Genomic DNA, 24,558 nt, shown 5'->3' with positions numbered 1-24,558 from the left:
ATGTGGCTCTCATCTAAGGAGAGGGGAGGGGGGAGAACAAAAAGATTATTGAGTCTGTCCTTTTATCAATCAGAAAAATAACGGCTTTCCCAGAAGTCCCACCCAGTAGAATTCTACCTACGTCTCACTGGCCACATGCCACCCTTGGCTGCAAGGGATTCTGGAGAGGCAACTATTTTTAACTGGGCACATTGTTACCTCGGACAGAATTGGGGTTCAGTTGACAAGAAAGAGGCTCAAGGGATAGGCAGTGAGCAGGGTCTGCCCTGAGGAGCCACATGACATCTTTCAAATCCAGTTTTAGGTGATTGTCTGAGTGCCTTGTAAATATCACTGTTGTGTTTCTATTTTTGTGATGGAATGGAGTGGATTGCCTTGTGTTGTTTATCTATGAGGGGAGGTGATGCCCTGAGTCAGTTATGCCTTTCCATTCTTACAAGAACAGTGGCTGCTTCTTGGCCTTTTCACGATAAAGAATCTTTGACTTATACTGTGCTGATTACAGGTAGCAGGAAAGGACCATTCCTCCCAAACTTCTTTGACTTCTCAATGTGATGAAGCCAGTGGGCCCCAAGGACAACCACTGGATTGAAATCCAGTGGAGCTGGATTATCCAACCCCTCACCTGGCCCACTTTCTGTTCCTTTTATGCTCGTAAGAAGTGAGGTTTTTCTTAGGACTATTCCTTTGGGCTTGGGACCTTTTCTCTCCTCTCTTATTTTAGTGGATCTCTTACTTCACCCTCGGCTTAATTCCAGCTCTCAGTTAAAGTGTATCCCTAATCTTCCCTCCTGGGAAAGGGATTTGGGGAAGCAAATGAGGTACATCTGATTTTAAGAGCCAGTATCTCTGCACACATTTTTGTGTACGTATAGAACTCTGAATGGTCTCTTTTTCCTGTTTTTAGTTTTATTTCCTATTCCAGGGCCCTAGGACAGAACTTCAAACTAGTGTGATGTAAGCAACTTAAAGAATATGAACCCCTTGGGCTCCCTGGTGGCGCAGTGGTTGAGAGTCCGCCTGCCGATGCAGGGGACACGGGTTCGTGCCCTGGTCCGGGAAGATCCCACATGCCGCGGAGCGGCTGGGCCCGTGAGCCATGACCACTGAGCCTGCGCATCCAGAACCTGTGCTCTGCAACGGGAGAGGCCACAACAGTGAGAGGCCCGCGTACTGCAAAAAAAAAAAAAAAGGATTTGAATTCCTTCCACCTTCAGGGTGGGGAAGAGCCTGGGGCAGCCAGAGCACCCCTACTATAATCTTAAGTTGTAAGTGTCTCTTTCATGTACTCCAGTGTGTCCTACAAATATTACCATTTTCTTAGTGCCATGAGGTCAGAGAGCTTGGAGAATGCTACTTTCAGGCTGCTCTTTGGATCTGTTCTTTCTATCCTTCTTCCTCTTTCCTTTTCTTGTATTGACTCAAGGTCTACTGCTACCGACCTTTTGTAAACGATTGTCCTAGCCAACCTGATAACTTAGTTGGTGTCTCCTAAGCACTGTCCATGGCCAACCTGTGCTGTGTCTTGACTCAGTTTCACAGCTCAGTGTCCGTTTGTTTCATCCCATCTTGATTCTGTTATATTCTACCAGCTTTGCTCTTCCTTTTCTTTCTTTTTTTTTAAATTTAACATCTTTATTGGAGTATAACTGTTCTACAATGGTGTGTTAGTTTCTGCTTTATAACAAAGTGAATCAGCCATACATATACATATATCCCCATATCTCCTCCCTCTTGCGTCTCCCTCCCACCCTCCCTATCCAACCCCGCTAGGTGGTCACAAAGCACCGAGCTGATCTCCCTGTGCTATGTGGCTGCTTCCCACTAGCTATCGATCTTACATTTGGTAGTGTATATATGTCCATACCACTCTCTCACTTTGTCCCAGCTTACCCTTCCCCCTCCCTGTGTCCTCAAGTCCATTCTCTACGTCTGCATCTTTATTTCTGTCCTGCCCCTAGGTTCTTCAGAACCTTTTTTTTTTTCAGATTCCATATATATGTGTTAGCATATGGTATTTGTTTTTCTCTTTCTGACTTACTTCACTCTGTATGACAGACTCTAGGTCCATCTACCTCATTACAAATAACTCAATTTCGTTTCTTTTTATGGCTGAGTAATATTCCATTGTATATATGTGCCACATCTTCTTTATCCATTCATCTGTTGATGGATACTTAGGTTGCTTCCATGTCCTGGCTATTGTAAATAGAGCTGCAATGAACATTGTGGTACATGACTCTTTTTGAATTATGGTTTTCTTAGGGTATATGCCCAGTAGTGGGATTGCTGGGTTGTATGGTAATTCTATTTTTAGATTTTTAAGGAACCTCCATACTCTTCTCCATAGTGGCTGTATCAATTTACATTCCACCAACAGTGCAAGAGGGTTCCCTTTTCTCCACATCCTCTCCAGCATTTATTGTTTGTAGATTTTTTGATGATGGCCCTTCTGACTGGTGTGAGGTGATACCTCATTGTAGTTTTTGATTTGCATTTCTCTAATGATTAGTGACATTGAGCATCCTTTCATGTGTTTGTTGGTGATCTGTATATCTTCTTTGGAGAAATGTCTATTCAGGTCTTCTGCCCATTTTTGGATTGGGTTGTTTGTTTTTTTGACGTTGAGCCGCGTGAGCTGCTTGTAAATTTTGGAGATTAATCCTTTGTCAGTTGCTTCATTTGCAAATATTTTCTCCCATTCTGAGGGTTGTTTTTTCATCTTGTTTATGGTTTCCTTTGCTGTGAAAAAGCTTTGAAGTTTCATTAGGTCCCATTTGTTTATTTTTGTTTTTATTTCCATTTCTCTAGGAAGTGGGTCAAAAAGGATGTTGCTGTGATTTATGTCATAGAGTGTTCTGCCTATGTTTTCCTCTAAGAGTTTTATAGTGTCTGGCCTTACTCTTCCTTTTCTTTTGATAAAGGATTTTATAGATGGGAGCTCACCCAACCCTTTTCTTATATATCATCTCATTGCTGGTTGACGAGCAATCGTAGCCTTTGTTCTTTGTGGTTTTGTCTTTTGGCAACAGTGAACAACCTGGCCAAGCCTGGACGTGCCATCTCCTTTCCACCTTCCCACCCTCCTCCCCAATTCTCCTGTATAAATGCAAATGTAGAAATTCAGGGTAATCTGCTGGGAGGAAGTAAGTCATTAACAATAGTGTTCATTAATATTTCCCCTTTATTTTTTTTCCATTTATTTTAGAACTTGTATTAGTCTTTCAGCTAAGGAAAGACAAAGAGGTTATAATTAAGATTAAAAAGTGTTTCTTTGTTTTTTTCAGATGAGAATTCTCCAGCCAACTTCTGGGATTCTAAAAACAGGGGTGTAACCGGAACACAAAAAGGACAAATTGTATGGAGAATTGAGCCTGGGCCTTATTTCATGGAGCGTAAGTAACTAAGTGGGAAATATAAGTTTGTGATTGAACATTGCAGAAATATGCAGAAATCTATAGAGTCTTTCCTGAATTTTATTGTAAAAGTTTTGGGCTCTGATTTATACATGTATGCCATGTTGCACCAAACTGGAAAGTATATTGTTTTGGAAAATACTCATTAGACAATGTTCATATAATTTGAAAAACTAGTGTGTGTAAAATGTACCTGATGAATGTATGGTATATAAATTATGTATGGTTATTTTAATACTTTATACATATTTATATACCCTTATATCTCATTTATAATTAATATTATATTAATTACAAGGAGCAGAAAGAATAATTCAAGATTTCAGTTAATCTAAGAGTTTTATTTGCCCGTAGAATATTTGACTGTTATTTTCCCCAGCAGCAGAATAAGTTTTGCATTTGGGTCTTGGTCTTTCCAAGTGTAGATGAGATAGTGTGGGGCACACTGCCTTAGAGGTCATTTATTAGGAATCAGAAATTGACTGCAAATAACAATTTCCCAGTTGATCTGATTTATATTGATACTTACTTATAAATACAAGTGCTTATATATAGTACTTATATATGGTATTATATATGTAAATGATTTACTAGTTGGTCCAGGTTAACTTCTACATTTACAGAATTTATTTTTCTTTAATGTAGAAAAAAATGAGCTCTTTAAAATTTTTCTGAGCTGTTTAGCTCTGTGTAAGAATTAAATTTTCTATATGCAAGGGATTTAATACAAGAAAGAGAGAGAGTGTATGGATACTGGTACTTAAGAATGGTAGTTATTAAACCATAAATTATAAAGTAAGTTTGATTAAATGGAAATCTGATGTAAGCATGTCTTTCTTGAAGCATATAAAACTTCTGTAATATAAAAAGTCATTTTAAAAGATTAACATCTATTATTTTGAATTGCCATTAGAGACACCAGATAATTTCTTTGACCATCCTTACTGGTAGATCAGCATTTCATAGTTTTCTCGAATCCCACTTCTGTCCTCTAAGGACTGTCTTTTTTTTCATAGTTCAATCTCTGGCTAGATTTTCTCCTTACATGGAATGTAGTTTTTAAGGGAAAATGCTCATGATATAACAATAAGTGGGAAGCAGATACATACAGCGTAATCCCAGCTAATACAGCATGTAGGAAAAAGTCTGGAAGGAGATTTGCCAAAATGTGAACAAGGGATGTATCTGGGAGGTGAGATTATGGGTGATTTGTTTTTATTGCCTATTTCTACTTCTCTTTACTTTCCAACATTGGTCCAGCTGCCATTACTAAATAATGAGAAAAATAAGTGGTAAAAGAATCTGGTGAAAATGGAATGGGAAGTAGCTGGGTTTACTTTCAGTGTAATTCCTCCTTTGAAAAGATCCCAGGGCTTATGAGGATGGTCTAGCTGAGAAGTATTGCCAACTGAACTTCAGGGAAGAAGGAAAAACAACCTTCCTGTTTGCTTTAAAATGCTGGAGACGGCTAGGAATGGTTGCCTGTTGATGGAGTGCGCAGATTCACATGATGGGGCTCATGTGAACACCTGGGAAGAAGTCAGTACCACACACTGCTATAATTTGTAACATGTATAAGAGACCCATTTACAGAGTATCCCACTTGACATGATTGATTTTCTTGCTCCATGAAGTATGAATTAGAGATTCATAATGTCCTGGCTGATTAGGGTATAGTAAACATCTCTGGCATGACAAAATTTTTTCTTCACATCTCAGTCTTAGTATTTAACAGAAATGGGCTTGATATTGAAGCTAGGAATTGGGAATGCTTTTGCTTTTCTCCTCTAATTTAGCATTTCCACCTTAATTCTTCACACACAAAATTGGGGGTATTGTGTAGCATAGTTGTAAAATTGGAAATATTTAGTAATGCATTTTTAATTTTTTTTATTTTTTTGTTGTACACGGGCCTCTCACTGCTGTGGCCTCTCCCGTTGCAGAGCACAGGCTCCGGACGCGCAGGCTCAGTGGCCATGGCCCACGGGCCCAGCCACCCCGCGGCATGTGGGATCCTCCCAGACTGGGGCACAAACCCGTGTCCCCTGCATTGGCAGGCAGACTCTCAACCACTGTGCCACCAGGGAAGCCCAAGCAATGCATTTTTAAGGACTGAGAAAAGTTGTATAAGTTTAAGTGCAAGACAGTGAATAGGAATTACAGAAAGATTTGGCTTTAGAGTAACTTTATCTTCATTCATCAGAATGGGATCTCTCCCAACACACATCCCTATAGTTTCAAAATCCATTCAGTGTGAAAACCTCAGGTGGTGTTTATATCACTGCTTAAAAGTGTAGTCTGTGTCTCTTAGATCTCACAGACATCATTTTTTTTTTTTACATCTTTATTGGATTATAATTGCTTTACAATGGTGTGTTGGTTTCTGCTTTATAACAAAGTGAATCAGTTATACATATACATATGTTCCCATATCTCTTCCCTCTTGCATCTCCCTCCCTCCCACCCTCCCTATCCCACCCCTCCAGGCAGTCACAAAGCACCGATCTGATCTCCCTGTGCTATGCAGCTGCTTCCCACTAGCTATCTACCTTACGTTTGGTAGTGTATATATGTCCATGCCTCTCTCTCGCTTTGTCACAGCTTACCCTTCCCCCTCCCCATATCCTCAAGTCCATTCTCTAGTAGGTCTGTGTCTTTATTCCTGTCTTACCCCAAGGTTCTTCATGACACTTTTTTTTTCTTAAATTCCATATATATGTGTTACCATATGGTATTTGTCTTTCTCTTTCTGACTTACTTCACTCTGTATGACAGGCTCTAGGTCCATCCACCTCATTACAAATAGCTCAGTTTCGTTTCTTTTTATGGCTGAGTAATATTCCATTGTATATATGTGCCACATCTTCTTTATCCATTCATCCAATGATGGACACTTAGGTTGTTTCCATCTCCTGGCTATTGTAAATAGAGCTGCAATGAACATTTTGGTACATGACTCTTTTTGAATTATGGTTTTCTCAGGGTATATGCCCAGTAGTGGGATTGCTGGGTCATATGGTAGTTCTATTTGTAGTTTTTTAAGGAACCTCCATACTCTTCTCCATAGTGGATGTACCATTTTACATTCCCACCAACAGTGCAAGAGGGTTCCCTTTTCTCCACACCCTCCCCAGCATTTATTCTTTCTAGATTTTTTGATGATGGCCATTCTGACTGGTGTGAGATGATATCTCATTGTAGTTTTGATTTGCATTTCTCTAATGATAAATGATGTTGAGCATTCTTTCATGTGTTTGTTGGCAATCTGTATATCTTCTTTGGAGATATGTCTATTTAGGCCTTCTGCCCATTTTTGGCTTGGGTTGTTTGTTTCTTTGTTATTGAGCTGCATGAGCTGCTTATAAATTTTGGAGATTAATCCTTTGTCAGTTGCTTCATTTGCAAATATTTTTTCCCATTCTGAGGGTTATTTTTTCATCTTGTTTATGGTTTCCTTTGCTGTGCAAAAGCTTTGAAGTTTCATTAGGTCCCATTTGTTTATTTTTGTTTTTATTTCCATTTCTCTAGGAGGAGGGTCAAAAAGGACCTTGCTGTCATTTATGTCATAGAGTGTTCTTCCTATGTTTTCCTCTAAGAGTTTGAAAGTTTCTGGCCTTACATTTAGGTCTTTAATCCATTTTGAGCTTATTTTTCTGTATGGCGTTAGGGAGTGATCTAATCTCATACTTTTACATGTACCTGTCCAGTTTTCCCAGCACAACTTATTGAAGAGGCTGTCCTTTCTCCACTGTATATTCCTGCCTCCTTTATCAAAGATAAGGTGACCGTATGTGTGTGGGTTTATCTCTGGGCTTTCAGTTCTGTTCCATTGATCTATCTTTCTGTTTTTGTGCCAGTACCATACTGTCTTGATTACTGTAGCTTTGTAGTATAGTCTGAAGTCAGGGAGCCTGATTCCTCCAGCTCCATTTTTCGTTCTCAAGACTGCTTTGGCTATTTGGGGTCTTTTGTGTTTCCATACAAATTGTGAAAATTTTTGTTCTAGTTCTGTGAAAAATGCCAGTGGTAGTTTGATAGGGATTGCATTGAATATGTAGATTGCTTTGGGTAGTAGAGTCATTTTTACAATGTTGATTCTTCCAATCCAAGAATATGGTATATCTCTCCATTTATTTGTATCATCTTTAATTTCTTTCATCAGTGTCTTATAATTTTCTGCATACAGGTCTTTTGTCTCCTTAGGTAGATTTATTCCTAGATACTTTATTCTTTTTGTTGCAATGGTAAATGGGAGTGTTTTCTTGATTTCACTTTCAGATTTTTCATCATTACTGTATAGGAATGCCAGAGATTTCTGTGCATTAATTTTGTATCCTGCTACTTTACCAAATTCATTGATTAGCTCTAGTAGTTTTCTGGTAGCATCTTTAGGATTCTCTATGTATAGTATCATGTCATCTGCAAACAGTGACAGCTTTACTTCTTCTTTTCCGATTGGGATTCCTTTTATTTCCTTTTCTTCTCTGATTGCTGTGGCTAAAACTTCCAAAACTATGTTGACTAAGAGTGGTGAGAGTGGGCAACCTTGCCTTGTTCCTGATCTTAGTGGAAGTGCTTTCAGTTTTTCACCATTGAGGATGATGTTGGCTGTGGGTTTGTCATATGTGGCCTTTATTATGTTGAGGAAAGTTCCCTCTGTGCCTTCTTTCTGCAGGGTTTTTATCATAAATGGGTGTTGAATTTTGTCAAAAGTTTTCTTTGCATCTATTGAGATGATCATATGGTTTTTCTCCTTCAATTTGTTAATATGGTGTATCACATTGATTGATTTGCATATATTGAAGAATCCTTGCATTCCTGGAATAAACCCCATTTGATCATGGTGTATGATTCTTTTAATGTGCTGTTAGATTCTGTTTGCTAGTATTTTGTTGAGGATTTTTGCATCTCTGTTCATCAGTGATATTGGCCTGTAGTTTTCTTTCTTTGTGACATCCTTGTCTGGTTTTGGTATCAGGGTGATGGTGGCCTCGTAGAATGAGTTTGGGAGTGTTCCTCCCTCTGCTATATTTTGGAAGAGTTTGAGAAGGATAGGTGTTAGCTCCTCTCTAAAAGTTTGATAGAATTCACCTGTGAAGCCATCTGGTCTGGGCTTTTGTTTGTTGGAAGATTTTTAATCACAGTTTCAATGTCAGTGCTTGTGATTGGTCTGTTCATATTTTCTGTTTCTTCCTGATTCAGTCTTGGCAGGTTATGCATTTCTAAGATTTTGTCCATTTCTTCCAGGTTGTCCATTTTATTGGCATAGAGTTGCTTGTAGTAATCTCTCATGATCTTTTGTATTTCTGCAGTGTCAGTTGTTACTTCTCCTTTTTCATTTCTAATTCTATAGATTTGAAACTTCTCCCTTTTTTTCTTGGTAAGTCTGGCTAATGGTTTATCAATTTTGTTTATCTTCTCAAAGAACCAGCTTTTAGTTTTATTGATCTTTGTTATCGTTTCCTTCATTTCTTTTTCATTTATTTCTGATCTGATTTTTATGATTTCTTTCCTTCTGCTAACTTTGGGGGGTTTTTGTTCTTCTTTCTCTAATTGCTTTAGGTGCAAGGTTAGGTTGTTTATTCGAGATGCATCCTGTTTCTTAAGGTAGGATTGTATTGCTATAAAATTCCCTCTTAGAACTGCTTTTGCTGCATCCCATAGGTTTTGGGTCGTCGTGTCTCCATTGTTATTTGTTTCTAGGTATTTTTTATTTCCTCTTTGATTTCTTCAGTGATCACTTCATTATTAAGTAGTGTATTGTTTAGCCTCCATGTGTTTGTATTTTTTACAGATCTTTTCCTGTAATTGAAATCTAGTCTCATAGCGTTGTGGTCGGAAAAGATACTTGATCCAATTTTAATTTTCTTAAATTTATCGAGGCTTGAATTGTGACCCAAAATATGATATATCATGGAGAATGTTCCATGAGCACTTGAGAAAAATGTGCATTCTGTTGTTTTTCGATGGAATGTCCTATAAATATCAATTAAGTCCATCTTGTTTAATGTATCATTAAAGCTTGTGTTTCCTTATTTATTCTCATTTTGGATGATCTGTCCATTGGTGAAAGTGGGGTGTTAAAGTCCCCTACTATTATTGTGTTACCACCGATTTCCCCTTTTATGGCTGTTAGTATTAGCCTTATGTATTGAGGTGCTCCTATGTTGGGTGCATAAATATTTACAATTGTTATATCTTCTTGGATCAATCCCTTGATCATTATGTAGTGTCCTTCTTTGGCTCTTCTAATAGTCTTTATTTTAAAGTCTATTTTGTCTGACATGAGAATTGCTACTCCAGCTTTCTTTTGATTTCCATTTGCATGGAATATCTTTTTCCATCCCCTTACTTTCAGTCTGTATGTGTCTCTAGGTCTGAAGTGGGTCTCTTGTAGACAGCATATATATGGGTCTTGTTTTTGTATCCATTCATCCAATCTGTGTCTTTTGGTGGGAGTATTTAGTCCATTTACATTTAAGGTAATTATCGATATGTATGTTCCTATTCCCATTTTCTTAATTGTTTTGGGTTCGTTATTGTAGGTCTTTTCCTTCTCTTGTGTTTCTTACCTAGAGAAGTTCTTTTAGCAGTTGTTGTAAAGCTGGTTTGGTGGTGCTGAACTCTCAGCTTTTGCTTGTCTGTAAAGGTTTTAATTTCTCCATCAAATCTGAATGAGATCCTTGCTGGGTAATCTTGGTTGTAGGTTTTTCTCCTTCATCACTTTAAATATGTCCTGCCAGTCCCTTCTGTTTTGCAGAGTTTCTGCTGAAAGATCAGCTGTTAACCTTATGGGGATTCCCTTGTGTGTTATTTGTTGTTTTTCCCTTGCTGCTTTTAATATGTTTTCTTTGTATTTAATTTTTGACAGTTTGATTAATATATGTCTTGGCGTATTTCTCCTTGGATTTATCCGTATGGGACTCTCTGTGCTTCCTGGACTTGATTAACTATTTCCTTTCTCATATTAGGGAAGTTTTCAACTATAATCTCTTCAAATATTTTCTCAGTCCCTTTCTTTTTCTCTTCTTCTTCTGGAACCCCTATAATTCGAATGTTGGTGCGTTTAATGTTGTCCCAGAGGTCTCTGAGACTGTCCTCAGTTCTTTTCATTCGTTTTTCTTTATTCTGCTCTGCAGTAGTTATTTCCACTATTTTACCTTCCAGGTCCCTTATCCGTTCTTCTGCCTCAGTTATTCTGCTATTGATCCCATCTAGAGTATTTTAAATTTCATTTATTGTGTTATTCATTGTTGCTTGTTTCATCTTTAGTTCTTCTAGGTCCTTGTTAAATGTTTCTTGCATTTTCTCTATTCTATTTCCAAGATTTTGGATCATCTTTACTATCATTATTCTGAATTCTTTTTCAGGTAGACTGCCTATTTCCTCTTCATTTGTTGGGTCTGGTGGGTTTTTATCTTGCTCCTTCATCTGCTGTGTGTTTTTCTGTCTTCTCATTTTGCTTAACTTACTGTGTTTGGGGTCTCCTTTTTGCAGGCTGCAGGTTTGTAGTTTCCGTTGTTTTTGGTGTCTGTCCCCATTGGCTAAAGTTGGTTCAGTGGGTTGTGTAGGCTTCCTGGTGGAGGTGACTAGTGCCTGTGTTGTGGTGCATGAGGCTGGATCTTGTCTGTCTGGTGGGCAGGTCCACGTCTGGTGGTGTGTTTTAGGGTGTGTGTGGCCTTATTATGATTTTAGGCAGCCTCTTTGCTAATGGGTGGGGTTGTGTTCCTGTTTTGCTAGTTGTTTGGCCCAGGGTGTCCAGCTCTGTAGCTTGCTGGTCGTTGAGTGAAGCTGGGTACTGGTGTTGAGATGGAGATCTCTGGGAGATTTTCGCTATTTGATATTATGTGGAGCTGGGAGGTCTCTTGTGGACCAGTGTCCTGAAGTTGGCTCTCCCACCTCAGAGGCACAGCACTGCCTCCTGGCTGCAGCACCAAAAGCCTTTTATCCACACGGCTCAGAATAAAAGCGAGAAAAAGTAGAAAGAAAGAAAGAAAGGAAGGAAGGAAGGAAGGAAAGAAAGAAAGAAAGAAGATAAAATAAAATAAAGTAAGATAAAGTAAAATTAAGTTATTAAAATAAAAAATAATTATTAAGAAAAAAAATTTTTAGAAAGAAAAACAAAAGCAAAGAAACAAAACAAAAACGGACAGATAGAACCCTAGGACAAATGGTGGAAGCAAAGCTGTACAGACAAAATCTCACCCAGAAGCATACACATACACACTCACAAAAAGAGGAAAAGGGGAAAAAATCATAAATCTTGCTCTCAAAGTCCACCTCCTCAATTTGGGATGATTGGTTGTCTATTCAGGTATTCCACAGATGCAGGGTACATAAAGTTGATTGTGGAGATTTAATCCGCTGCTCATGAGGCTGCTGGGAGAGATTTCCCTTTCTCTTTTTTGTTCTCACAGCTCCCGGGGCCTATCTTTGGATTTGGCCCCGCCTCTGCGTGTAGGTCGCCGGAGGGCGTCTGTTCTTCGTTCAGACAGGACAGGGTTAAAGGAGCCACTGATTCGGGGGCTCTGGCTCACTCAGGCCGGGTGGAGGGAGGGGCACGGAGGGCGGGGCGAGCCTGCGCCGGCAGAGGCCGGCATGACGTTGCACCAGCGTGAGGTGCGTGATGCGTTCTCCCGCGTGAGTTGTCTGTGGATCCCGGGCCCCTGGCAGTGGCGGGCTGCACAGGCTTCCCGGATGGGGGGTGCTCGCACACAGGCTTCTTGGTGGTGGCAGCAACCGCCTTAGCGTCTTATGCCCATCTCTGGGGTCCTCGCTGATAGCCGCGGCTCACGCCAGTCTCTGGAGCTGCTTTAAGCAGCGCTTTGAATCCCCTCTCCTCGCGCACCAGGAAACAAAGAGGCAAGAAAAAGTCTCCTGCCTCTTCGGCAGCTCCAGACTTTTCTCCGGACTCCCTCCCGGTTAGCCGTGGTGCACTAGTCCCCTTCAGGCTGTTTTCACGCCGCCAGCCCCTGTCCTCTCCCTGCGCTCCGAAGCCCGAGCCTCAGCTCCCAGCCCTGCCCGCTCTGGTGGGTGAGCAGACAAGCCTCTCAGGCTGGTGAGTTCCGGTCGGCACCGATCCTCTGTACGGGAAGCTGTCCGCTTTGCCCACCGCACCCCTGTTGCTGCGCTCTCCTTCGCGACTCCGAAGCTTTCCCCTCCGCCACCCGCAGTCTCCGCCCTCGAAGGGGCTTCCTAGTGTGTGGAAAGCTTTCCTCCTTCACAAATCCCTCCCAGTGGTGCAGGTCCCGTCCCTATCCTTTTGTCTCTGTTTATTTTTTCTTTTGCCCTACCCAGGTACGTGGGGAGTTTCTTGCCTTTTGGGAAGTCTGAGGTCTTCTGCCAGTGTTCAGTAGGTGTTCTGTAGGAGTTGTTCCCCGTGTAGATGTATTTCTGGTGTATCTGTGGGGAGGAAGGTGATCTCCACGTCTTACTCTTCCGCCATCTTCCTCACTACTCGACATCAATTTTTTTTTAACCCCGTGTCTGGCAAGAGCAGCACTAAGGGGACTTCCCAGCATAATGAAGTTTTGCTTGAATCTCTGGAGATGATGGTGTGAAACAAAAAAGTCGGGATTGGGGGTATGGGTTAAAAACTTCTGTTTTCAGCCTCTGATCTTGAAAGCTTATGACATTAAAAAATTTTTGCTTTCATCTTCAGAGAGAAAATTTATCTTTAGCTAATCAGAAGTCCAAGCAAAGTAAATTCTCAGAAAATTAATCTGAGTTCATGGGCAAACCTGGATTTGAGCACTATTTAACCTGTTTCTGAAAGTAAAATGGCTTTGGTTTATCTGAATAAACTCCAAAGGAGGCAGGAGGCCCACACTTATATTATTACGGGACCTACTGGAATGAATTTGAAGGACAAAGACAGGTTTATTTCTGAGTAAGTGACCTTCCTAGACATTGGAGAGGAGGATCAGCTTCATCTGCACTTACTTGTCATAGGACTGTCACAGTTCCTCAAATGAGCTTATGCTTGCAGAAAATGGGTCCCCTGAGCAATGTGTATTCTTGAGTTTTGAAATGTAAGAGGTTTCAGGAATTGCCTTGGCATGCTAGGATATCTATTTTATTCTTCATAGGCTTTCACAGACTATGGTCATTCATTCATTCAGAGCTGCTTTTTGTCCTTCCTTCATTTCTTCTACTCATCTATCCATCTATGTCCCCAACCATCGTGAAGTATTTAGTTAAGTATCACCTTTGTGCCAGGCAATGTTCGAGAACTCACTGATTCCTGGATCAGTGAATAAGCTTAGAAATAGCTTCATTGCTGTTTACTGAACTGCTTTGTGATCATTAATGGTAATAACAGGACATTGCCATTTGTATGAATTATATAGTGCTTTCACATATCTTACCTGTCTCAGCCCTAGGAAGTGGGCAGGACTAGGAAACTGCATAGCAGAGGTGCATGTGGCTTGTGTAAGTGAGAGCCTCATCTCTGATTGGCACTCAGGTTAGTGTGCTTTCTAAGATGCGGTGCCTTGCCCAAACAGAACCTTTGTGGGTGACTTTTTATTGGGTAGGGGGAAAGGGGTGGCCTCAGCCTCTTATTTGCACTGTCAGAGCCCCTGCTCTAACCTCCATTCATAAGGCCCTTCCCACCAACATCAGAAGGGCCTTTTTGCCCCTTAGATGGAGGTTTGGTGCTTTTCATTCTCTGCCAGAATACTTTACGTTTTATTGCCTATTTCTACTTATCTTTACTTTCCAACATTGGTCCAGCTGCCATTACTAAGTAAATAGAAAAACAAGGTCCAATTACTTCTCTAACCCTATTAGGTTCTTCCACATTATACTGATATTGTCTGTCTTTGATTTTCAAGATTGTTTTTCTGAGCTTTAGCAGGGTAGGTCCTGGCCCTTTCAGGTTGCATTGGCCCTTGTTAAAGAGAAGACAACCTGCGGTACCGTATAAACAGGTGAGCACGTCCCTGGAAATGGGGGTAAATTTCCTCAAAAGCATGAGAATTAGAATGTGTTTACTCTTTCCCAACTTGTGGCCTCTGAATAAAAGAGCTTATCAATAGGAATCATAATATTAAGAATATAATAAAAGCACAAAGGCAGTGGTTAAAATCATGTTTTTGAATAAATTCCTATTAGCTTGATTTTTTTTTAGATTATTCTATTCTAATGAAACAGAAATGATTAAAGGAAGAAGTACATTTCCATTCCATCCATCTTTATGGTTCAAAATAGTCAACTTCTAAAACTTGAGGAAAATCCAGATTTTCTAAATAGGAGCAAGCTATTTCCTACTACCTAAGTGAATCTTGTAGCTATTTAAGGTGATGGATGGTGTTTCAAAGATACTAGTCTTTGAAACAAAACCATTTCTTGCAGGGAGTGGCCTGTAGAACCTTTTTCCGAGAAGGCTTGGAATCTTATACCATTGCCTAGAGTTAATGTAGCTGAGTTGAGATTGCTTTTTAAAGATAAATTTTGAACAGATAATAGATGAAAAGAGTATAATGTTAAAAAGACACGAAAATGAAAGTAAATTATCTCCCCAACTTCATGCCCCAGTCGCCAGTTTCCCCTCCCTGAAGGCAATCAGTTTTACCAGTTTCATGTGATCGTTCTAGAAGTATTTTATTCATGTACAAACACGGAAATCTTTTCTTCCTTTAGGCAGATGGTAGAACGATTGCTTTAAAATGCAATGTCAGAGTGACACAATTACAGAAACCCCTTTACTTGGGAACAGGTTTAAGTTCTTCCTACCTTCCCAGTCACCCCCAACAAGTACAAAGTGCCGTCTTTGGACAGCCATCACCCTCCCATCTGTGGTAGACGTGGAGCTGGCAAGCTCTTGCTCTGGGCGACCTCTTCATTTGTATTTAATGGAAGCTGGTAAGTTAAAATTTAAAAAATAAAAGCGTTTCTGTGTCTTACCAGCATTTAAATAGAGGCAGCTAAATCTTCTAGTAACTCTATAAACGAAAGTGTCCAGAAGATTATTGAAAGGGGCCAAAATATATTTCTGTGATTCATGACTGGCTTCAGCTATTCAGAAGGGACCTGAGAGAGAGAAGATGCCACTCGGCAATGCTTTCTTCCTTCCAGGAGCTGACCCAGACTGTAGGTCCTTCAAGGTTAATGTGGGAGGCCTCACCCTTCTCCTGGTTCACTGCCTCTAAGGCAACATTTTTTTTAATTGAAGTATAATTGATTTACAATGTTGTAACAATCTCAGCTCTACAGCAAAGTGACTCAGTTATACACATGTAGACATTCTTTTTTTATATTCTTTTCCATTATGGTTTATCCCAGGATATTGTTTTTGGTTTTGGTTTTATCTTTTTTTGCGGTACACGGGCCTCTCACTGTTGTGGCCTCTCCCGTTGCAGAGCACAGGCTCCGGACGCGCAGGCTCAGTGGCCATGGCTCACTGGCCCAGCCGCTCCACGGCACGTGGGATCTTCCCGGACCGGGGCACGAACCCGTGTCCCCTGCATCGGCAGGCAGATTCTCAACCACTGTGCCACCAGGGAAGCCCATATCCCAGGATATTGAATAGAGTTCCCTGTGCTATACAGTAGGACCTTGTTGTTTTTCCATTCTAAATGTAATAGTTTGCATCTACCAACCCCAAACTCCCAGTCCATCCCTCTCCCTTCCCCCCCCCTCTTGGCAACCACAAGTCTGTTCTCTATGAGTCTCTTTCTGTTTTGTAGATAGGTTCATTTGTGCCATATTTTAGATTCCACATGTAAGTGATATCATATGGTATTTGTCTTTCTCTTTCTGACTTAGTATGATAAGCTCTAGTTGCATCCATGTTGCTGCAAATGGCATTTCGTTCTTTTTTATGGCTGAGTAGTATTCCATTGTATATATGTACCACATCTTCTTTATCCATTCACCTGTCCATGGACATTTAGGTTGTTTCCATGTTTTGGCTATTGGTGAACAGTTCTTCTATGAACATAGGGGTGCATGTATCTTTTTGAATTATAGTTTTGTCTGGGTATATTCCCAGTAAGGCAACATGTTTTTATAAGCAGTTGCTTTGGAGAAAATACTCTTCTTTTTTTATAATCCAAAGGAATAGTTATATGTATTCCCCCTCCATAATTTGAGGCCTGATTAGCTGCCACATCAGGCTGTGGAGAAACCGTTGTCAGGTAGAATGCTCCTTAGTCCATATCCTTCATCTTTCCTGCCTGTGAGCAGGGCTGGCCCTGTGGCCAGTGGCTCCTCCCTTATCTGATGCTCCATCATCACGCCCACGTTTGCTTTCACCTGTTCTTGTATCTGTTTCTCAGCAGTAGCTTTCTGGTCTCCTCTTACAGTTAGAGTTTAAAATTGTAGCTAAAATAGAAGCATGAATACCAACTTCTCTTTTCCACCCTTTTGAGTAGTCTTCCCAGTTACCTCTTCTCGTAACTAAAATGTTCAGGGACATTAATCAAAATTCTGCTCTCTCTTCTCTCTCTTCCTCAGAGGGGATGTTGCTTAGTTACACCATTTTTTAAAATCTTGAGTGACCTTCTAAAACACTAAATGATATGTGAAGATGAAACCTCCCACTCAGCATGAAACATTCCTCTATTTTAGAGGCAGAAGTCTCCACTGGTGTCCTCCTGAACAGTCGAGGTGCAAGCAACTAGTTCTGTCTGGTACTGGGTTTTTCTCACTGACGACCAGGACCTGCCTATGCATTTGGTTTTGTAACTGGTGATTTGTGTAAGTCCCCTTGGCTTTACACTGAATCTTAAAAGCATTGTGAAGCTGTCAGCTCTGCGGTTTTTGGTGATCATGTCCACAAAATCTGCTGTGCACAATGAGAATGAGTTTATCTTATAGTTTCAGGGATTCTCATTTATCACAGGGGTTGGAGATTTTTGTTTTAGCAAGAAGTAAAGTAACAGTCAGAACGGGTCAGCTAGCAAAGCTGGTCTGTAGCAACATCTACAGATAAAAATAAGCAGACGCTTATTGGGGTCTGTTTGTTTCCTAGTCTTTTACCTCGCTGACTATTAAAACATTAGAAAAGAGGAGGTGGCATCCTAACTTGAGAGGGAAGATGTCTTGTAAAAATGCACTTCTCTTTATTGAAAAATAAGCTGCTCACTGACTGACCATTGGCTGGGTCTGTGAGGCACTGCTGCAGGCAGATCCACACGCTGCTGGTTCCCGGCATGTAGAACGTGATACTAATGAGCTCATGCCTGCAGAATTCAGTCCTCTCGCCTGTCACCGAGCTTGTTCTGCTTTGACAGGCCTTGTACGTGTTACTTAGCTTCATTCTTGCAGAATACATGCTATTGGTCTTGAAGGAAAGCAAGTGGGACAGTGGTTTCCTCAGATCTATAGTTATTACATTTCCATAATCACAAAGACCTGTGTTAGTGCTCACTCAAGTCACTTATGTAGGGTTCCAGGGAATTCATAGTAAAGCTAGTGTTGCTGCCAAGGTCGTCTTGCTGGTCCTCAAGCCAGCATACTCATTCCTGCTTCCCTGTTTTTGCCACCACTCACTCCTGACTCTCTCCAACCCCATTTTTCTCAGCTGAGGGTCTGAGTTCTGTTTGTTCCATGAGACCTTTCTGACTCCACTGTGCCCTCACGTGGAATATTTTCCACGATCTCCACATTTCCACCTGGCACTCTGCCTCTTCAGTGCTTCTCTTCTGGACTTTGTCATCTTAACACCTGCTAGACCGGAAACCTCTCTCTGATTCCCTTGCACTGTCTAGCATAGTGCTGGGCATGGCAAAAATCTTTCACTTCACGACGCCACCTTCGTTGTGAATCACTGCTTCGTGATTAATGTACGTAATGGAAAGACTCGATATTTTACCCATGATAGACCTTTTTTTATGAGATTTAGTATTTTTTCATTGATGAGAAATATTATATTTTTATATGTAATATTCCTATATAAATTCCTAAAGTAGGATTTTTCTTTAATCATTGTATCTTTTCCTTAAAATAAGCAAACCAAATACTCTGTAGGAGACCACTTGGTGCTGTCAGGAAAGTCAGTGCAAGATTAATTTCCTTGGGGAATCACATCGAGTGGTCCCACTTTCCTTGGGGAATCACATCGAGTGGTCCCACTTTCCTTGGGGAATCACATCGAGTGGTCCCACTTTCCTTGGGGAATCACATCGAGTGGTCCCACTTTCCTTGGGGAATCACATCGAGTGGTCCCACTTTCCTTGGGGAATCACATCGAGTGGTCCCACTTTCCTTGGGGAATCACATCGAGTGGTCCCACTTTCCTTGGGGAATCACATCGAGTGGTCCCACTTTCCTTGGGGAATCACATCGAGTGGTCCCACTTTCCTTGGGGAATCACATCGAGTGGTCCCACTTTCCTTGGGGAATCACATCGAGTGGTCCCACTTTCCTTGGGGAATCACATCGAGTGGTCCCACTTTAAGAATCCATGTGACTCAGTTGAGAGGGTAACTCCACTCCTATTGGCTAGGACTCTCCTCGGCAGCCTGCCCATCAGCGCCATTGCCTATATTAAATGACACCTTGGGAAAAAGACATCTCACAGGGAAGCTTCAGTGACTCAGATGCTCTGTATACAGAGAAATTTCAGTGACTCTGGGTTTTATCTTTGACACTTGTTGGCTTCATGGTAATTGTAGTTACTGTCCAAAGACAATAATTGACATTTGTATTGCTTTTTATCAAGTTCAAATTATATAGTGTATAAATATATATACATACACACGCGCTTATAGTTATATCCAATATATATACATACACCCGTCCACACCTGTGGAGATGTAGATATATATTTACTGGTGGTTCCAGAATATGATCCCTACTAGTGGCTACATTTAAGTCAGGTCCCCAGACCCTCTCACCACAGAGTCTCCTACAGCAATCTTTTATACTCTGTCTGCTCTTTTTTTATTTCCATTGACAGCTGCATTCTGTCTATATTGTAGAGGATAGGAGTGAAGGCTTTGGAATGGGGCAGAGCCCCGTTGGATGGGGTTTGAGTCCTGACTCTGTCGTTTCTTACTTGTTTGACCTTCGGCAAACCTCAGTGCTTCAGCTGTTCTATGGGGACAAGAATTTCTGCCTCCCGAGTTAAATATGAAGGGTCAGTAACAATGGGGGCAGAGACGCAGCCCTGTGGTCCATCAGCAGCTCCTCACTGAATGGTAGCTAGTCTTATTCTTATCTCCACACTAATATTTTGGCGTGTTGTTTTTGTGCACTGTTTTTCTAATATATTTGGGGTGTTCTTAGACATTTTCAGAGAAGCCTATAAAATCAAACAGGAATTGGTATAATCTGTTGCCTCTGACTGGAAAAGAAGGGATTGCTCAAAGAGTCCTGAGTGGGATTTTCGGAGAGGTGGAGAGGTGGATTTCCTCAGGTGATGCCTAAGGGACTTGTTTCAGTGTTTAAATGACTGTTTTTCTCCAATCAATTTACAGCGGAGATAAAAATCTGTTTCAAATACTACCACGGCATTAGTGGAGCCCTGCGAGCCACGACCCCCTGCATCACGGTGAAGAACCCCGCTGTGATGGTGAGTGCCCCTCAGGCTGCTTCCTTGAGCCTCAGTCCCAGAGGCCTTGGTTTCTATTTTTGCCTGTGCAGCTCTGGCAGGGTTATGGGAAACAATGCAAAGGAAACACATAGCAGTGTGGGCGCCGTTTTGGGAAAGGAAATAACTTACAGGATGGCTTCACTAAATCCATAATGTAAACCAGTGAGAAAATATGGCTTGATTTATAATAATTCTGTATATAGTCAACTCTCCAGGGAACCTATTCCTGAAGGAAATTGGTGAGTGCCCATCCATCCTGGAAGGTTTTTTTTTAAACTTTGTCAGGGTGGCCAGTTGGTAGGAAATGGTGGCGTTTTGCATCTTCTGTGAATTTAATTTACATGAACTCAGAGAGAAAAAAAAAATTTAAGTAGTGGGTGATTCTCCCTGCCAGTCAGTTTAACAGACTTTTACCCCAAAGAGAGTGTGAGATGGGGATTACGAGTGCGCCGCTCCTGCAGGAGAGAGTGTGGGATCCCTCCTGATCCTGAATTGAACTATAGTGCTTAAAGGTACCACACATATGTTTGGTATCACGTGGCCACTCAACAGAAGCCAACCTTTTCACCAGGTCCTCAATTAAAGAAAGAGGTATCTAACTTAGCTCCAGAGGAAACTGATTGTGCTGGACTTTTGAAGGAACGTATGTCCATTTCCAACATGGTACTTTCTTAAGAATTACTTTTCACAATTTCATGATTTTTCACTTCATCAACTAACTTTAGAATCTAACAGCTTCACAGGGTGCACTCCATTGTACATGGGTGGTTGAACTCAGATGGTTCTTGGAGTCCAAGATATATAAATCATGGCAGTGTTTATAAGTCATTAATAACAGGTCGTGAAAGTATAGAAAGTATAGAAGAAAATTATTGACTCTCGTAATATAGAATCTTCATAATATTGTGTGTGTGTGTGTACACATTTATAGATGCATGCATTTTTGGAAATAAGCAAGTGAACAGGTTGACTCCCTGAAATTCAGAATGTAATCTCTGCAGATGGCATTTTGAAATTGTCTGGCCCACCAATATGATATCAAGCAGTCTTTTCCTTTCATTTATTCATTCAAACAAATATTCATTGGGTGCCTAGTAAGTGCCAGACATTATACCCACCACTAGGAATGAAATGATAAGCAAAAACACAGCCCTTGCCCTCACTGGTCTGGTGGGGGAGAGAGACTCAATTAAACTGAATTGTATTTATTTGAGTGATAATTACTATGAGGGGCAGTGAAATGGGGCTATGAGAGCATATACTAGCAGGATTCATCCTGATCAGGAAGGTCTTGGAAAGCTTCCCTGAAGAAGGCATGTTTTCAGGACAATCTGAAGGATGAGTAGAAGTTACTTAGGTGAAGAGGGGGAGGGAAGAGCATCTTAGGTAAAGGGAACGAACGGTATGTGCAAAATTTTCAATATCTCAGTACTCTGTTCACATTTGAATTATATTTGAGTTCCTATTATAGTGAACAAAGTATAGAATATTTTTTAAAAACCCACATTTACTATATGAGACTTCGAAGGTTCACAAGGAGAATAACAGTTGTTGATTACAAAGTCTGCCATGTCACAGTAAGCACTAGAACACACTAATTAATATTCTAAAAAGAAAAATTGTAAAACTAGAAAAGTGGGGCTGTTGATAATAAAATGTTTGAAAGTTTGAAAAATTAACTATGTGTGAAATTAGATAATAGCTTCCAAACATGACTTTCTGGAGTCAGATTTTCTTGGATTTGAGCAGTTTCCATGATCAGATATCACTGATGGCCGGGAGCTTACAGCCTGGTGAGCATTGATCTTCTTCCATTTGATTTTGCATTGAGATTATTCTGTCAAAGCCTGTGGATAGTTGGAGATAATTAATTTTCTTCAGACAGGTTTTAGAGCACCTTAAAAGCTTCATAGATACAGCACTGGCAATCATAATAGAATATTTTGGTTCAAAGGCTGACTAATGGAATTGGTGGTCGGTAGATTTCTGACCAAGCTTGAGACAGTTGGGTCTATATCTGCTATTGAGAGGCTGTGCCAATGGGCATTTCACTGTGGGCTGGTCACTGTGTTTCTATGACAGCGTGATGTTCACCTAGGAATATGACCTGTGTGTAGATACTGTACTGACTGACCACATCGATATTCACAAAGCTCATTTAGTTAGGATCATTCCATGATGCAAAGAATAGTTGGGCAGTAGCAACCACATTTTAATGCTTGATGACACTGGGTTGGTTGGCTCTCACCAAGTACATCTGTTTTATTATATTGTTCTGTACCCCTCTGACTCATCATCCCTAGGTTAAATAGAGCAGAGACAGCACCCAACTGGCCAGATAGCATCGCTGTGTCTGCCTCATCCTGCTTTCACCATACACACACACCCCTGGACTATAAAGTGGCAAATAGAGAGGTAGTACAGACTGCATCTGGGACAGACACTCAGCAACAGCCGCCCTTCCTGTGCCAGGCATCTCACAAACCGTGGCCTCCCCTCAAATGGACCACACTGCCCGGGGAGATGTGCCCCCTCCGAAAACATGATGTCTCTTCATGCCAAGTGAGAACAGGGAGACTTTGCAAAGATTCATAGTCTGTCATCATTCAAAGCCTACTTAAAATGTTGTAAGAAATTATAGAAACTAAAGAAAATGCCCTCGAATTCTCCTTTTAAAAATGTAATTCACTGTCTGGCAAAAGGCTAATATGAAACAATTCTCACAGAATTCACAGATAAACAGTGTCCTTTACAACAACGTGGTAATAAAATGCTCATGTGAACTAATATTCAGAGAATTCAGCTTTATCATTCATGACAATAAAGCCAGGAAAGACCAACCTGATCACCAGAAATAGGAACATCAGTGATAATAAACATATCTGTACTCAGTGTTTAGAGAGAGGTTTTTAAATAAACTCCCTTCATAGATTTAAGCCAGGAAAACTCAGAAGGAATACTGTCAACCCGTGTTGAAACAATACATGGTAGTGAGTGATGGTCGCCTTTATCTGTCCCTGAAGCGAAGGATTTCCTGTTCCAAGTGGCACATATCACTGTGTACACTGATGAATGGCAATGACGTCAAAGTATGCATGACAGAGAAGACATAACTTTTTTTTATTCTTGATTCATTGCAAAAGGATATGTGAGAAAGGAGACCATATGATTAGGATGGCTGCTCTTCCCTTTCCTGTAGAGTTTCTCAGTTACTTCTTGCAGGACAATGTGCATCTGGATGGTACGAAGTAGAGATGCCTGGATGGTACCCTAGGCATATTGCAAATGATATGTGAAACAATCAGGAAGCAGTTAAGTGTCACACAAAATAGTTTTGACTAAGGTACAAGAAGTAGAGAAGGAAATGGAAAATTTTTTTAATGTTTATTTTATTTATTTAATTTTGGCTGCGTTGGGTCTTTGTTGCTGCGCACGGGCTCTCTCTAGTTGCGGCGAGCAGAGGCCTCTCTTTGTTGTGGTGCGTGGGCTTCTCATTGCGGTGGCTTCTCTTGTTGTGGAGGACGGGCTCTAGGTGCACAGGCTTCAGAAGTAGTGGCACACAGGCTCAGTAGTTGTGGCTGACGGGCTCTGGATTGCAGGCTCAGCAGTTGTGGTGCACGGGCTTAGTTGATCCGTGGCATGTGGGATCTCCCTGGACCAGGGCTCGAACCCAACCCGTGTCCCCTGCATTGGCAGGCGGATTCTTAACCACTGCGCCACCAGGGAAGCCTGGAAATGGACATTTATATTTCAAAATTTGAATGGAATTTATTTTGAAGTTCCTCAACTTGGCTTGGATTAGTGAAAGTTTTATCTCTTGGTGTATGATTTTTAAGGGAGGTGGGGAGTGCCACAAAGATAAGATGGAAGGGTGTAATCTAAACTTAAGAATTAAAATGTGGTTTCTATTTCTTGACTATTCAAAATACATTCTGCCTTCAAATCTGTCTCTTACAATGTTCTGGACTTCTTTTTTAGAGGACCACGAAACCCTTTTTTCCTAGTGTACCATAAATTGTGCACTAATTGTACATAAGTTGAGAGACTTAATCTGCTATGGTCTGTAAATGACTCGTTTCAAGTAAGATATAATTTACTCAGAAGCTTTTAGAAAAAGCTTTACAATACAATAATCAGTACAATAGGATTGCAAATTCTTGTTACTGCTAATTATAATAGCATGTGCCATGTACCAGTAGCACAATAAAATAGGAGTCTACAAGGGTGGTGGGATATCCACATGGTCACTCAGAAATATTTAGCAAGGAGGATAATTCTACATTTATATGGATGAGTCTGATGTAAATCACCTGTTTAGTTTATTCTAGGTTTTCCTAATAAATCTGAAGGAATTTAATGTTTGAGTTTTTAACTTAAGGGAATGTTTTAATACCATAATAGCAATATAAATATGCTTATTACATGTCAACTATATTCTTTTTAAAAAATATTTATTTATTTTATTTTTGGCCGCGTTGGGTCTTCATTGCTGTGCGCGGGCAGTCTCTAGTTGTGGAGAGCCGGGGCTCTTTGTTGCGGTGCGCGGGCTTCTCATTATGGTGGATTCTCTTGTTGCGGAGCATGGGCTCTAGGCACGCGGGC

The 24,558-nt window shown here is 40.8% G+C and overlaps 1 protein-coding gene across 1 annotated transcript in view; it reads left to right on the top strand.

The window, feature by feature from the left end:
• HECW2 (HECT, C2 and WW domain containing E3 ubiquitin protein ligase 2) overlaps positions 1-24,558 on the top strand; it is a 244,591-nt gene that overhangs the window by 76,433 nt on the left and 143,600 nt on the right. The window contains exons 2-3 of the mRNA XM_065880275.1: positions 3,288-3,395; positions 19,841-19,935. Of these exons, the coding sequence (XP_065736347.1) occupies positions 3,288-3,395; positions 19,841-19,935 (203 nt within the window). The remainder of the gene's footprint in view (positions 1-3,287; positions 3,396-19,840; positions 19,936-24,558) is intronic.

The sequence above is a fragment of the Phocoena phocoena genome, chromosome 7, assembly GCF_963924675.1.
Source record: "Phocoena phocoena chromosome 7, mPhoPho1.1, whole genome shotgun sequence".
In the NCBI taxonomy this organism is placed as follows: domain Eukaryota; kingdom Metazoa; phylum Chordata; class Mammalia; order Artiodactyla; family Phocoenidae; genus Phocoena; species Phocoena phocoena.
The sequence above is the reverse complement of the archived record's forward strand: the minus strand, read 5'-3'. Positions and strand labels throughout refer to the sequence as shown.